At 53.6% G+C, this 15,061-nt stretch overlaps 2 protein-coding genes across 4 annotated transcripts; one reads left to right on the forward strand and one right to left on the reverse strand.

Moving 5' to 3' along the window:
• The first annotated feature begins 55 nt into the window (after window positions 1-55).
• VSIG2 (V-set and immunoglobulin domain containing 2) lies at window positions 56-5,788 on the forward strand. Of its 3 annotated transcripts, none has more exons than XM_006174340.3 (7): window positions 56-1,087; window positions 1,520-1,683; window positions 2,243-2,450; window positions 3,235-3,393; window positions 4,512-4,631; window positions 4,734-4,878; window positions 5,602-5,788. In XM_006174340.3, exons 1-7 carry the CDS (start codon window positions 1,027-1,029, stop codon window positions 5,732-5,734), a joined length of 990 nt encoding a protein of 329 aa, XP_006174402.1. In that variant the 5' UTR covers window positions 56-1,026; the 3' UTR covers window positions 5,735-5,788. The 3 variants fall into 3 exon arrangements, with proteins under 3 accessions (XP_006174402.1, XP_014420841.1, XP_014420844.1); XM_014565355.2 differs by having other exon boundaries at window positions 5,142-5,743; XM_014565358.2 differs by having other exon boundaries at window positions 4,512-4,607; window positions 5,142-5,743.
• Window positions 5,789-6,051: 263 nt separating this feature from the next.
• NRGN (neurogranin) lies at window positions 6,052-13,214 on the reverse strand. The gene is made up of 4 exons (XM_032472630.1): window positions 13,024-13,214; window positions 7,539-7,765; window positions 7,270-7,287; window positions 6,052-6,866 (listed from the first exon to the last, which is right to left on the reverse strand). Exons 1-2 carry the CDS (start codon window positions 13,036-13,038, stop codon window positions 7,544-7,546), a joined length of 237 nt encoding a protein of 78 aa, XP_032328521.1. The 5' UTR covers window positions 13,039-13,214; the 3' UTR covers window positions 6,052-6,866; window positions 7,270-7,287; window positions 7,539-7,543.
• Between the last annotated feature and the right edge of the window lie 1,847 nt (window positions 13,215-15,061).

The following is a 15,061-nucleotide window of genomic DNA, read 5'->3' on the forward strand; positions in this document are numbered from 1 at the left end:
CCCAGGCGGGGGACCGCAAAGGGCTTCTGTACGTGGCCTCTGGCTCAGCTTACTGGCTCGGGATGGCTCTTCTAGAGTCTTTAAAAGGGTCATTTGCTGTCAGGCAATGGTGGAGAGACACAAAGAGCCTGAGGCTGGGGACATGCTTACCCACTCTGAGCAGCAAGGGGATGAAGTTGGTGACTTTCTGCTGGAGCTTGAGTGCTCAGAGCTTGGGTGTGCGTGCACTTCATCTCCTGCTTCCTCCTCAAGGGCTGGGGAGAGGAGCCTGACTTGTGCTCCCTGCCCCAGACTTCTGAATCTTTACCCATCTTCCTGCCCATCCAGCAGTGATGCCCCCTGGACCGAGGGAGAGCGGGACACAGGATGTGGTGCCGGTGTCTGCCACAATCCTGCCACGTGCTTTCCTACCAAGAGTGCGGTCTCCTCCAGATCCCTGTTTTTCTGCCCATGAAATGGGGTGGTTCTGGGACAGGTCAGGGGTTGTAGTTTCCATGGAGATGCCTGTCTCAGCAAGCGGTGTTAAAAGTGCCAAAGAAGAGATGTCAGAGGAGAAAAGAAGGGCCTCGGAAGGAACAAGACCCTCCAAAGGGGTCAGGTGGGGTCTTGGCCTGCAGCTTAACCTCCACGTGAGGCCCCAAAGTGTGACGTCATTTGCCAGCGCTCAGGTCCTCAGAACAAGTCCCTCTGCCTCCAGGGTCACTCTTTTTTTCCTGCAGAGCTCCCGTTTTGATCCCTCCCCGCCCAGGGGTGCCCACCCCAAGCACAACGCTTTCCCCAGGGCCTGACAGCTTCAGAAATTGGGGGCAAGGGGACAAAAGAAGGGAGTAGGGCTAGAATGATTCCTGCACTGGGTCTGGAGAAGGGAGGAGCACTTCCTTACCTGAGGGCCCAGCCTCTCCCCTTGTTTGCTCTGAGATAGCCAGTCTCTCTAGAGCCTGGCACCAGGAGGCTGCCCTGTGGGTGCTCCCTTCCTTCTGCCAGACCCAGACACCCAGACGGACCAACAGAGGGCAGGACACGGCCATGACCCAGCTGCCAGGGCCTTTCCTCTGTGGGGCCCTGTTGGGTTGGGTCTGCTTGAGTGGTGAGGAGGGGGCCAGCGGACTGTGGTGAGAGCTGGGGGGCAGAGACTGGAATACAGGGGCCGCGGTTGGGGCGAGGTTGGGGAGGAGGCATTGAAGCTTAGGAGGGCGGAGAAGGGAGGCAGGAAGGCTCGCAGAAGAGTTGGGCCTCAGGAGAATTTAACCATCACCTGACTATTGTTTTCCTTTCCCGACAAACACACCCTGAGACTTGGCCCATTCTCGGTCCTTTTACCCACAAACCCGGCCAGGATGTCGGCTCCTCCCTCCCGGAAACCTCAGGTTTCCGGAAGGGAGGGATGGAGCAGAGGGAGTTGGACCCCAGGAGGGAGGCCCCCACCCCCACTCCCCGCACCCCGTCCCGGCCTCTGATCACCCCAGGCCTGGCCGGGTCATCTGAGCACTTCTCCCGCCTGTGCCTGCCACGCCCCCAGCTCCCGGGCTGGCTGTGGAGGTGGAGGTGCCCGCAGAGCCCCTGAGCGTGCCGCTGGGCAAGACTGCAGAGCTGACCTGCAGCTACAGCACGTCGGTGGGAGAAAACTTCGCCCTGGAGTGGAGCTTCGTACAGCCTGGGAGGCCCATCTCCGCTTCCCAACCTGTAAGCTGAGGGCACCTGCGCAGAGTGGGGACCCTCCTGCCTCTTGGCAGCTCAGGCCGGGAGAGGCAGGAACAGAGGGCCCACCTAGGATGAGGGCGCGGGTCGGAGAGGGTGTGTTTGTGGATTAGTATGCTTGGGTGAAAAAATCAGTGGCCTTTTTCTAGATTTTCTTAGGACTGCAGCCTGGTGAGTCTGTATCACATATACAGCGCTGAATACCCAGCTTCCTCCCCCAGAGCCCCTAAGTGCATTAGTGCGGCTCTAGATTCAGTTAATGAACCCACTGAGGCTAAGCCGGGATAAAATGCTGTTCCTTCCAGGAATACTTGCGTTATTATTATTGAGAGCCACAATTAGCTGAAAGCAATGAATCTAGTTCGTTTAGTATCTGGGGAAGGATGATATCTGGGGACAGGTAGACCTTCATGGTTCTGGCTCAGAGTATCAGCTTCCCGGCTGCTATAAGGGAGGGGCCCTCTTACACCCACTTTTGAGAAAGACTGTAGAGTTGGTGCCAGGTGGCAAAAGGCATGTATGTGTGTCTTCTGCTTCTCCCCAGATCCTGTACTTCACCAATGGTCAACTGTATCCAACTGGTTCTAAGGCAGAGAGGGCCAGCCTGCTTCACAATCCCCCCACAGGAGGGGTGGCCAGCCTGAAGCTGACTGATGTCCGCCCCTCAGACACTGGAACCTACCTCTGCCATGTTAACAACCCACCAGATTTCTACACCAATGGATTGGGGCTAATCAACCTTACTGTGCTGGGTAAGGCAGGGCAACTGGGGACCATGTATCCTGAGAGACTGCACTGGCCCTGCTAAATCCTCCCCTGTCCTGATTTCCAGCCCAAGCGCACAACTGCACTGGGGACCTCGAGGGAAAATACCCCCTTTCCAAAGTCTTGCAGTCATTCCCCTGCTCCACCCTCCACCAAAAGTGTCCCCTCCCTCAGTCTCTAGCAAATGTTCAAGACAGAACCTTCCCACAGATAGGGATCTGAGTCATGCCCCCAACAGCTCTGTCTTGGGGGAACCTCCTATTTGTAGCTCAGATTCTGTCCCTCTCTAGGTCAGCAGCAGGGAGGGGGCGTGGCCGTTAAAGGAAAAAGGGCCCGTATCTCTAAGCACTAAATTTGTGTTCAGAGAGTCCATCTTACCCCAAACTAGAGCCTGCTTGGAGCTGAGCAAACTGAAGAAACTATTAAAGAGGCTGGTGATGTTTAGATGGAAAAGAGAAGGCTTAGGAGGTGGGATGACAGCTGCATTCGAATATCTGAAGGGTTGTCCTGGGGAGGAGAGATTTTTCATTTCTCTTTAAGGGCCCAGAGGGCAGGAATTGGGACCAATGGGTGGATGTTACTTGGATTTGGGCTCAAAGTGAGGAAGAATTTTCTATCAGTATTTCCAATAGTGGAAATCATTTCCTGGAAACGCAGTGGCATGTGGACAGAGGTGGACCACTATGCGGCAGGAGCATGGAAGCAGGAAATCTAGCACTTCGTGGGCGTGGGGGTCGGAAATGGCTAAGGTACTTCCTGTGATTTTTGCAGTGCCCCCCAGTCGCCCCTGGTGCAGTCACAGCGGTCAAACCTCCGTGGGGGGCTCCGCTGCACTGAGATGCAGCTCTTCCAAGGGAGCCCCCAGGCCCGTGTACAACTGGGTCCGCCTTGGGTCGTCTTCTCCACCTTCTCCCGGCAGCATGGTGCAAGGTAAGACCCAGCCACCAAGGAAGAAGGGACTCAGGACCTGGGCAAAGCTCGAAACTCCACACACCCACAGTACAAGTTCCAAGTCTGCGGCAGGAGACAAGCTGCTACACTTTTCCCTGCTTCTTCCTTGGCTTCCTTTATCGCTCCCTTTGTCTTTCTGTACAGTCTGTGGCTGCGTGGTCCTGGGGGCATTTCTCAGCTAAACGTACTCCTGATATCTTGGAAGAGAGTGGAAGGCAAGGGGCATTCTATGATTCCCACTTGTCTATTTTGGGGGATTTCTTTGAGATTTCTTTTTTTGGGGGGGTAATTAGGTTTATTTACGTATTTATATATTTATTTATTTATTATTTTAGTGGAGGTACTGGGGATTGAACCCAGGACTTTGTGTATGCTAAGCAGGCACTCTACCACTGAGCTCTACCTTCCCCCTGCTAAGAAATCTAAAGATTTCTTAAGGGTCACAAATCATTTCCAGACTTCCTAGAGAGGAGACTGAAGCAGAGTAGCAGGGACTGGCTTGAATCATTTAGCCAGTAGTTTCGGAGGAACCACATAACTGGCTAAGAGCCTTGGCTTCTCAACCTCTCCACCTTGGCTCCAGTGCCCTGGCTCTCGTCCCAGCCCCAGCCCCAGCAAGCCCCTTTAGCCATCCAGAGAGCCCCCAGATCACCTCCTGATGTATGGTCTTCCTTCTAACGAGAAGGTAAGCAACTTAGAAAATCATTTGTGTCAGCTTAGAGCCACCCCAGAGGTTACAGTTTCTAGCAATCAAACTTTTTCCCTGAAACCAAAAATCTGACATCAGCCAGTAGGCACATCACCCCAGTTCCATTGTGGTTTCTGAACCCCTCAAGTGTGTGCAGTGTCCCCCTGCCCCAAAAAGGCAGTTGTGTAGGGTGGGACAGGCATGGAAGTTGCAGTGGCTTCAGCGCTTCCTCTCTAGGTCACCTTGGACAATTACTTTCCCCCTCTGAGCCCGTCTCCCCACTACTAGAATGAGCCGCCTAGTCCCTTCCTGACAGGACTGTCATAAGGATGAAATGAAACACGGTTTTGTCATGGTATAGCTCCCTGGGAGCTGAATGAGTGATGAATGCTTTCTCTTTACCCTCTAGACGAGGTGACTGGCCAGCTCATTCTCACGAATCTCTCCCTGGCATCTGCGGGCACCTACCGCTGTTTGGCCACCAACCAGATGGGCAGTGCATCCTGTGAGCTGACCCTCTCTGTGACTGGTAGGGGGTGCTGGGCAAAGGCTGGGCTGGCAGGCCTGGGTGGGGGGGCTATCTGAGGCACCAAGGAAGGCCTGCAGCTCTGAGGATCCTGTGTCTCCTTAGACCCTTCTAAAGGCCGAGTGGCCGGGGCTTTGATTGGGGTGCTCCTGGGTGTGCTGTTCCTGTCAGTTGCTGTGTTCTGCCTGAGAAGGTTCCAGAAAGAGAGGCGGAAGAAGCGCAAGGAGATATATGGGGGTAGTGACCTACGGTGAGCAGGAGGGCTGGGGGCTGGGGCAGAGTGGGAGGAAAGGGCTTGAGTTAAGAGCTGGTTACTTCAGCCCTCCAACTCTGACACCTTTGGGGTGGGTCAGAGTGAGGGGCTCCGTTCAGCCCTGGGTTTTGGTGGTGGGGGTGGCAGGACAGCCCAGGTATTAGAGCATGTGAGTCAAGTGTACACGGTGGAGGGTTTGGTTCACGAACTGCCCTCATTTTCCTCATACTTAGGAGAATTTTTACTTTTCACTTTTCAAGGCCTTTTGTACACATGGGCAGGAGGCGGAGGCCAGGTGTTGAGTCTGTCCTGAACCCTCAGCTGAGTTTGGCTCATCTGTGTGGGGCAGCAAGGAAAGGAGGCAAAAGCAACCTGTCATCAACTTTAGGGGTCAGCTGTGGAGTCAGAATAGGGACCAGAGCAATGTTTCTCCAAATGTGGTCCTCAGATTACCTGGACAGAAATCACCAGAGTGTGTTAAACATTCAGATTCAGGCCACTTCCTATCCCTCCAGAAGCAGAATCTGTGTGTGTGTGTGTCTGTGTGTCTGTGTGTGTGTGCGCGCGCGCCGGAGGGTGATGGGGCCTGGAAGCTTCATTTCAACCAAAGTTCCACGATGATTCCCATGCACAGTAAAAATGAAAAGTCCCTGGGTCAGAGGAAAGGCGTGCTCTGAGGGATGCTTCCAGCGTTCACTAACAATTGCCTACATCCATCAGGGAGGATGCCGTTGCACCTGGGGTTTCAGAGCAAACTTCTGTGAGGGCTGATTCTAGCAAGGGGCTCCTGGACAGCGCCCCTTCTGCCAGCACTGTGACAACCACCAAGTCCAAGCTCCCTACAATTGTCTGATTTCTCTCTGGATTCTTGAGGGGGAATACAAAGAATTAAAGCCTTTGGGTGCCATATTGTCTCCCTCTTCTTTCTGCGGGTATAGCAAATTCCTCTAGGCGGCCCAAGGAGTATTACCGGTAAAGGAAGGAGCGGGCTTGAAGTCCCAGAGATGATGCTGCAGGAAGGAAGTTTGATTGGTTCCAAGGGGGTAGTTCTAGCCTAGGTCCCTCTTCTCCCTTCCCCCTCTCCACTTTTTGGTTTGTTCCAAGGAGACTTGTTCACATTTCGAGTGGTGGCCTTGTGCATCCAAACTCCCTCCCCTCTGGCACCCTCTGAACACTTGGACATTCCTCTTTATTGTTCACATTCCAACCCAGCACGGTCACATGCACACACGGAGATAAAAAACCTCCCGGCCACAGCCCCAGGAGCCCGGTGGGGGCGGGGCCAGCAGGAGCAGGGGCGGGACCGCGGAAGACTCCTCCTACCGAGCCTCCCCGGCGCTCGGCGTTTGCTTAAACAAGCAGAGAGCTGGAGAGGCGGCTCTCCGGGTGCGCTGGGGACAGAGGAGGGCAGATTACAGGCAGGCATGGGGTTGGGGTGTGAAATAGGGACTTCCCTTCCGATCACAGCAAGGGGTATCGGACACCATAAAACCCCTCCTCCCCCTCCCTCCTCGCCCCAGATCCGAAATTCTGGGGCTAGAGTGGGGAGAGAACAGCACAGAGACGCAGGACGCCCCCTTTAGCTGCGCACAGAATGGAGACTTTTTTTTTAAGTGTGTCCTTGGGCAATGCTTAGGGCGCCCTCCGCAGTGCGCGAAGGGAAGCGCACCGAGGCTGCGGAGGCAGAGCTGCATGCTGGGTGCGGGGAGAGGTGGGCGAGAAGCTAAAGAAGGAAGATTCGGGAGCGCGGGGTTGGGGTTATGGTGGGGAGGAAGGGCGAATGGGGACCACACTAGACTGGAGAACTAACTAAAAAGAGGACAGACTTAGCGACTCCTCCACGGAGCCTGCTTGGGAGAGGGGGTCTCTGGGGACGCAGAGAAGGCTCCTGAAGCTGGCAGGTTGGTGTGAAGGAGAGGGTCACAAACACGGCAGGGAACTCTCGTCACTGCGAAGGGGACGCGGCATCCATCTCTCTTCGGGAACTGAGGAGAGAGAAGATCTGCTCTCCCCTCGTACTTTCTCTCCCCCATCCTTCCTGAACCAGGACACCAGGGCGGGGAACAGCAGAGCCCCGGTCACCCGGAACCGCCCACCCGGAGTCACTGAGCTGACATGAGCCCATGGCCAGTACACGTGTGAGCCGCAGGGTGCTTATGGCCCCGGCTGGGCTTGTGCCGCCAAGTGGGGGTGACTGAGAGTCTGTGTTGGTCCAGGTGTGTCCCCGTCACAGCCTCAGGTGTCTCTAAGTGTTAAAAGACCCGCAGGCGCAGGTGCACTTTCCCTGGCTGGGAGGGGCTGAGGGCGGGCGGAGGTAAGAGTTGGGGATTTGGTCCTTTCCTCCCACTCAGGGGTCCCACCCCGCTGCTTCGGAGTCGTAGTCATTACCTTCGAAAATGCTCAGTTCTTCGGTCCAGGGCGAGGCAGAAGGGAGGGTGGAGAAAGAAACAGGTGAGCTCTGGAACCCGATGCACCCCTTTGCCTCCTCCCACCCACCCACCGCGCGTCTCAGATTTCGAGGCCCCCATCCTTGGCTCCCTCCACACCCCACTCCACACCCTCTCCACCCCAGCCGCCTTTAGTCTTCTTTGCTCCTTCGGAGGCGGAGGGGGGCCGCTCTCAGGGGTCCGGGGTCGGGAGCCTGCGGCCCGCCTCACCTGGCCTAGTCTCCGCTGGGGCCGCCGCCCGCGCCTCCCCGGGCGCCCCCAGCTCCGCCCGGTCCCCCGGGGCCCGGACCCTTCCGGCCGCGCTCTCCGCTCTTTATCTTCTTCCGCGCCATGTGGCCCCGGAAACTCGCCTGGATTTTGGCAGCGGCCGCGTTGGCACCGGGATCGTCCAGCGGGATGTCTAGAATGTCGTCGTCAGGCTTGGAGCAGGCGCTCTCCTGGAGGCGGGGCAGGGGGGAACTTGTAGGGTGAGTGGGCCGAGACCCCGCAAGGGTGGGGTGGGAGGAGAGCGTGGGGGTACTGAGACGAGGGAGCCGCCCACCGGTGTGCGTGTCCCTCCTGGGCAGCGGCAGGCAAAAAGGAAAGTTCAGGGTCAGATGGACACAGTTGTGTTCCCAACTCAGGAAAGAGAAGGGCGCGGTAGGTGGAATTCAGGACAGCCAGGTGGCCCTCCGTGAGCCAAGGCCCATCACCTGCAGCCTCCCCCCAGTTAGGAGAGTGGCCCAGCTGACTGGAGGGTGGGTTTGGAGGAGCAAAGTAAACCACAGCAGGGACCCCTTGAGGTGGCTGCCTTTCCCCCTGTCCTCAGAGGGTGCCTCCAGCTCAGAAGGGTCCCTTCTGTGTCCAGGATTCCCTGGGAGAAGGTTTAGAAGAATGAGCAGGACAGTCCCTTTGCTGAGTAAAATCCCACCAGAGCTCCAAGCTGGAGTTAGGGTGAAGATGGGGCTACCGCTCAGTGAGGCGGCCTCCCTCCACCCAGGGCTAGAGGCGGGAGGCTGTTTTCCCATTGTCTCTCCATTCCGTACCACTCCTCAAGAGGTACTCAAATGCGAGGAGATGGCCTGGAAGAAGCTACAGAGAAAAGGCTTCATTCCAAAAAAGGACAGAAGAAAGATAAGCAGGAGCAAGAAGCCCTGGCAGCGATGTCCTCATGAGGGAGAAGAGAATTGTGACAATAGCTGCCATTCAAGCACTGCCCTTGTTCTGGGCGCAGCAACACAGTGTTTTTTTTTACAGATGTTATTTTATTTAGTCCTGGCAACAAAGCTATGACGTACCTTTTATTGTTGTCCCAGTTTACTAATAAAACTGATGATTAGAGTGTTAAAAACCTACCCGAGGTCACACAGATAGTTATCAGTGGACCAAAGATTCAAACTCTTGTATGTCAGAGTCCAGAGTATATTTTTAACTCTTACTCTGCAGAATAAGCAAAGGCAGTCACAAAAGTGAACCAATCTCTACCACTTGGTAACTGAGTGGACTTGGGCAAGTTTTCTAATCTTTTCTTATCTCAGTTCCTTCATCTGAAATTGGATAATAATTTCTACCTCTGGGTTATGGGGAAGCACAGTGATACACAGAAAGGTTCTGGCATAATCTAGTTGCTCAATTAATGGTAGCTATTATGCTTCCTTTCAGTAATAGTAAGTTGATGCGGAACAGTGGTTTTTGTTGGCTAAAGAGGTCATATAAAACAATTTCACAGAGATCAACCTAATAATAATGAGACCCAGCCCCATGCCCCAGGTTTCTGTTTCTCTGGCAGCCTGCCCTAGCTGAGAACAAAAGGAGTGAGGGAAACTGACGCTACTGATTTCAGAGACAAGATTGTGGAAAGGAAAGGGCCTCAGCCCCCAGCCCCTTTGCTGCTTAATATCACTCACAGCGATGATGTGCGGTGGGGAGTGGATGGTTACTGTAGAATTACGCGGGTATTTCTCCTTTGAACTGACCTCTAGCTCCTAGGAAACTGCCTTTTTTTTTTTTTTTTTTTTTTTGCCTGAGGCTTTCTCCAGCATGGGCATGAAATGACCAAGGTCTTATGTAGTAATAGTAATTCTATTCTATTCCTTTCCCCTCCCTCCATCACTCGTCCAGTTCACAGAAGTGGGATGGGTGTGAGTGGAGGTTCAGTGATCACTGCCCCAGCCGGGTCCTGCTCTAGGAGGCACAGGTTATGTCTCAGATAGCCTGAGCCCTGGTTTCCTCTCATCATGCTTCCCAAAGCTGTCTTCATTTCTTGGGCTTCAAAGTTCTTCAGTTTGTGCTCAAGATGTCCACAGAGGATCTAAATCCAGTTAGAAGCAGTTATCAAGGGCCAATGTGGTTGCGGAGGGGCCCGATATACTCTTTTTGTCTTTCCAGGGTCTGGCGCTCTCTTCCTGATGTCTTATTCCCCACCTATAAATGGAGACAACTCTTTTGGGATTCTTGATTCTCAGAGCTCAAGCCTTTCTTGGGATATTCTCAGGAAACAGTGAAGCATCTCCTCAAAAGAGGACAATGATCAAAAAAAAAAAAAAATTCCTGACCCTGTCTCCTAGGCCTGCAGCTGTGGAGGTTGAGCGGAGGAAGGGGTATCTTCCTCCAACCATGCTAAGACCCACCTGCTGTCACCAACACACCCCAGCTGCCTCCAGACTGGAACGACAGGCAGAGCCACCCCCGACACCCTGCTCCTCCCTGAACCAGCTCCCTCTTCCTCCAGCTGAATTCTCAGGGCAGAGCTGCTAGGTGGCCTGTCCACAGGCAGAAATGGAGAGACAGTAAAAGGAATCCAGGAAGGGTCATAGTGCCCAGACTGGTGCCTTCCAAAGCCAAGATCTGATGGTGGGTGCCTGGGGGTGGGGTGGACAGAGCAGTGGGCAAAACACCAGCCATGCCTTCTGGTCCCAAATGGGCACATCACTCCACCCCTGCAGGTCTCAATATCTTCAGCCACAGCTAGAACTTAGCCTCAGTGAATGAAGTCTCCTTTAGCTTCCAAATCCTAAAAGCTTTAAGAATGATCCCTGCCTACTGCTTGTTAAATGCTGGGCCCTGTGCTAAGCGCTTTGCACACATTGCTTCATTTAATCCCCATTTTAGCGTTTGAGAAACATCCTCAGAGACATTTTGTAACTTACCCAAGGTCACAGAGCTGACAAATAGTGGTGGGATTCAGAAGCCTGTGCTATTAACCACTGCCTCGGGGCAGGTAATTATTTCTGAGTTCAGCTGGACCAAGTCAATGAGACTAAGCAAAAGAAAGGAGTAGGATCCAAAAAAATATTTCTTTGCCTTTTTGTATTAAGTGAATTCAGGAAAGTCAGATATATGTGACTATGTCAATTGGCAACTGGTGCATCTGAATCAACAGCTCTTGCTCTTAAAAAAAAAACAACAGATCTGTTTTCTTCTTCTTATTTCTGTTTGAGCCTCCTTACCAAGGAGAAAGAAGGAAATAAGGCAGGACTAGATGCTGCCCAAACACCAAGTCAGACGGTCAGCAAGGAGAGCCCCAGAATGGAAGGTGAGGAGGGACCTGTCCCCAGCCCTGCAGATGCACTCTGTTCTCTGTGCACATCCCAGCTTGCTCCCAGCACTGACCCCAGCCCTCCGCAGAATGGGGATAGATAGGAAAATGTTCAGTCCCAGCCCTGCCCAACCCTCTGCCCCTGTTACTTCTTCTTGCTCCACCCGCACAGGCTGACAATGATGCTGTTTCTCGCTCAGCCCTTGAGTCCTGCAGACCTAGGACAGGACCTGAAAAGGGAAGGCTCCTGTGTACAGAACGCGCTGGAGGAGGTCACCCAGGGCCCTGGGCCACAGGGATAATTGTGTATTTGCCTCTTTTGTACTGTTTGGGTGGGTAGCTTCTCCCTTTTTTAGGGGCCCCTGATTCTAACCATGCCTCCCAGTCCCTCAGTATGGTCTCCTGGGCACTCAAGAGCATGGTCCAGGGCAGACCAGAGCCTACGGGCGGAGACCGGACATCCTACCTTAGTTAGTACTGCAGGTACCAGCGGAGACAAGTTATATTCATTCCCTGGCTTCTCAGATTCTTTTCTCTCTCTTGTCTTCCCACTGATCATGCTTCCTGCCTTCCCTTCCCCATCATTCTTACCATTAGCAATATTGCCTCTCCCTACACTCATATCCAGAACCCGCCATCTATTTATTTTCTCCACTTTATAAAACACTGCTGGACGGGGAGGAGCCCCAGAACCTCCATCAAGAGCCCATTCCTCCTTTCATAACCAAAAACTGCTTCCTGGAGAATAACAAATGGAAGGAAAAAATTGGAAGAAAATTAATTATCAGGGCTTTTTCCTGGGGGTGGGATTGTAGATGACTGACATGTTTCTTTTTTATAGTTTTCTTTAGTTTTAAAATTTTTCTGTTATGAGCATATTACCTTTATAATGAGGAAATATGGTAAATATAGGAGAGGTTAAAGTACAACTATTGGAATCAGACAAGGCTAATATCCCATCTCCACATTTAGAAGCTGTGCCTCTTTGGGCAAAACATTTAATCTTTCTAAACCTCAGTTTGCACATCTGTAAAATGGGGAAAATATCTACCTTGCAGGGTTGTTGTGATGACTAAATATAAGGTGTTAGGTACACAGTAAGCATTCACAAATTGACAACTATAATTTGTATTAATAAGAGTTAACATCATAATAACGACCACAAGGACTTGTCCCTAAGTCCTCGGTACCCAGATATAGGGAAGTCTCATTTCTTCTAAAGTGGCCTATGCTTTCCTTCCAAACCTCACTTTGTTTTCCTTTTGTAAGCCACAGGGTGGGGGGTGGGGAGCAGGCAAATCATAACCTGTTGTGTCATTAGCTGGGTTGACCCAACGTCTGAGAAAACAAGGACTTTGGAGTAGGACTTTCTCCATATGTAGGGTCTAAAAATAAACAAATAAAAATAACAAATATATTTCATATATGTATGATGACTGCACTCCTCTAGTGCGCCAGGAGCCTGGTCCTGTGCCAGGGGCTTTCATACCCGAGTACCTTAACAGCGAGCAACCTGCTTTGGCGTTAGGTCGTGTGGGCGCTGGCACACTGCAGACACTTACTTCCCTCGCCAGCAGGGCTCTCTCGCGGTCAATTCACTCAGCCTCCTCCAAGGATAGAAGGCGTTGGAGGTCGGACCAATCTCCCCCCAGAACCAAACGGACTAGGCTCTTTGCTGCCCATTAGCAAGACTAGCTAACCAGTATGAACTGACTATCCCATCCTGCGCTGTACAGGGCGCGAGGGTCACGAGGGTCATCCCGTCCGCCCACCGCCGGCGGCAGCAGTGGGATGGGGAATGGGGTGGGGGCCGAAAGCCAGGAGAAAGGAGTCGGGATAGCTTCGCAAGACGGTTTCCAGCGTCTCTCTGGGGGAAGTTCCTCTTCTTGTCTAACCTGCAGCTTCCCGGTTGCAAAGCCCTGCGGCGCTCCTAGTCCAACACAGACTGCCTGGCTGATGGGCGCCAAGACGCCCCCGCGAGTTGGGGAGCATTTTCCCTAGGGCTTCCAAGTCAGGCGGGTGCCTTCCACCACCCACCACCCACGTCTCAGCAGGCACTCTTCTTGCTCCGAGGTCTTCTGCACCCACTTCCAGCCCTCAATCTCCCTCCAGAGGGTTCTCAGGAGCCCCTTCCCCCAGATCAAGCTAAGTGTCCGTCCCCCAGGCCTTCTAACTTACGGTGCAGCAGTCCATGCTGGTGTTGAAGGTCCTTGGCTGGGGCAGGGGCTGGCGCAGGGCGGGAGTGGGGTCTGTGTGGTGCCAGGTGGGGACTCTGGGGCGGTGGGGAGCCCGCGGACCCGCGCTGAACCAGCCGCTCTGCTCTCGGGTCCTCTCTCCCGCGCTCCGCTCTGCTCGCGAAAGTAACCTGAGCCCTGCGGTCGACAAGCCAATCAGGAGAAGCCTTCGGCAAGATGGGCGGGGGAAATGGAGGGAGGACCACGCCCCCCCTAGGCTCCCTCCGCCTCGCTCCCCCTCTTGCCCCAACCCCTCCGCCTACACACTTCCATCCTTTCCTCCTACACACCCCATCCTCCCAAACTCACCCCTCTTGCTTGCTGAGGCGGCAGACTGCCAGGCAGATGTATGCCGGCTCAGGCAGAAGGAGGACCCCGACATCCCGGGCACAAACACACTCCCATCTGGGCACAACATTCCTCCCACCTACACAGAAAACCACGCGCACTTCACCCACCTCCCCATACTTCCGCAGCCCAGCTAGAGTCCCAAAGATGGCTTCCTCTACCTTCCCTCCCACTCAGTCCTCGAAGAAATGCCCCCTAAAATGTGCGGGTAAAAAGGCCCGCCACCACTCTGCTATGGAATGCACAACCCGGTGGGGGCACAGAAGCTCATGCAAGGCCCCACATGCCCATATACGATACTCCCCAGACTCACTAAAACGTGCGCTTCTTCCACATGCAGACACTACAGACACAGCCTGCAAAAATAACTACACAGACCTCGTACACACACCGTGCAGATATATGCAGACTCCCTGTTTTGTGGACACACATGCAAACACTCTACCCAAGATGTCTGCATAGACATACCAGTTTATCTACCTATCCATCTATCTATATGCTCTGCACTAAAGAGGCAAAATCATACATGCACAACACCCATTTTGTATGTATTTATATAGAGATACTGACGGGAAAAGCGCCCTTCCCTACCATTCCCCGTACCAAATTCTCCCTAACCTCTTGATCCACCGCTTCTGAATAAGACAAGAACTGGCCACTCTCACCCTTGCCCCTGGGAAAAAGAAAAAACCTAAACTCCAGTGTAGGGAAATACTAGAAGTCATCATCAGTTCTTTGGGTGCATGATGGAGGAAGGATGCGGGCTTTGTGAGAGGTTTGGAAAGGGGAGATAAGGGAGGAGCATCGTGGAGGAGCAGCCTGCCACTTTTGTGGTCTCCAATGTCCCGCAACCTGTCAGGGTACTAGAGTTGGCGGTGCGGCGTGCTGTGTGAATAGGGTGAGCCATCTCTGAGAAAACTAGAAAGTCTTTCTCAGCTGAGGTCCCAGAGGAGGGAAAGAAGAAAAGATGGTTGCTGCTCAGGTCTGCTGACTGCAGAAGAGGGAGGAGGGGGAAAATGCCCCATGGCTCTGGTTGGGATGGGAGATCCTGAAACAGCACTGCTGTGAGCCCGCAGCCACTGGCCAGTCCCCACGGCTGTCACACACTTCCTTCCTACCTGAACATTTAGGCCATGGGCTTTGCTTGCCAAAAGGAAAATGAGTGGGAGGGAAATTCCGGTGGTCACTTAGGCTGGGGACACGGTTAGCCAGCTGGAGCCCCCAAGCTAAGCTGGATGCTGGCTGGGATTCCAGGGCTTGGGGTGCAGGGGTGTCTCTCCCAGCATGTTTGGGACCCACCCACCCTTGTAACTGAAAATCTGTTCCCCAATCTGTCTCTGGCACATCCTCCATCCCCCCACCTCCACCAAATGGCAGAATGTCCTGGGAACTCAGGCCCTTGCCTAAATGATGGGCACATCTAGGGCCTTGGTTTGTGCTGCTTCCCGTTGGATTTCAACTCCAGAATCCAAAGGAGATAGGGAAGGAGGACACTGGGGGCAGACTGGATATCAGGCCTGGACTCTCTGCTTGTCTCTTCCCAAATTAGAGCTGAGGAATTCGGGATTTAGTGAGTTTGCAGTAAAGTCTCCCAAGTTGCTAGGCAACATCCCTCTGCAGGCTGCACTGCCTCT

The sequence above is a fragment of the Camelus ferus genome, chromosome 33, assembly GCF_009834535.1.
Source record: "Camelus ferus isolate YT-003-E chromosome 33, BCGSAC_Cfer_1.0, whole genome shotgun sequence".
NCBI classification, from domain to species: domain Eukaryota; kingdom Metazoa; phylum Chordata; class Mammalia; order Artiodactyla; family Camelidae; genus Camelus; species Camelus ferus.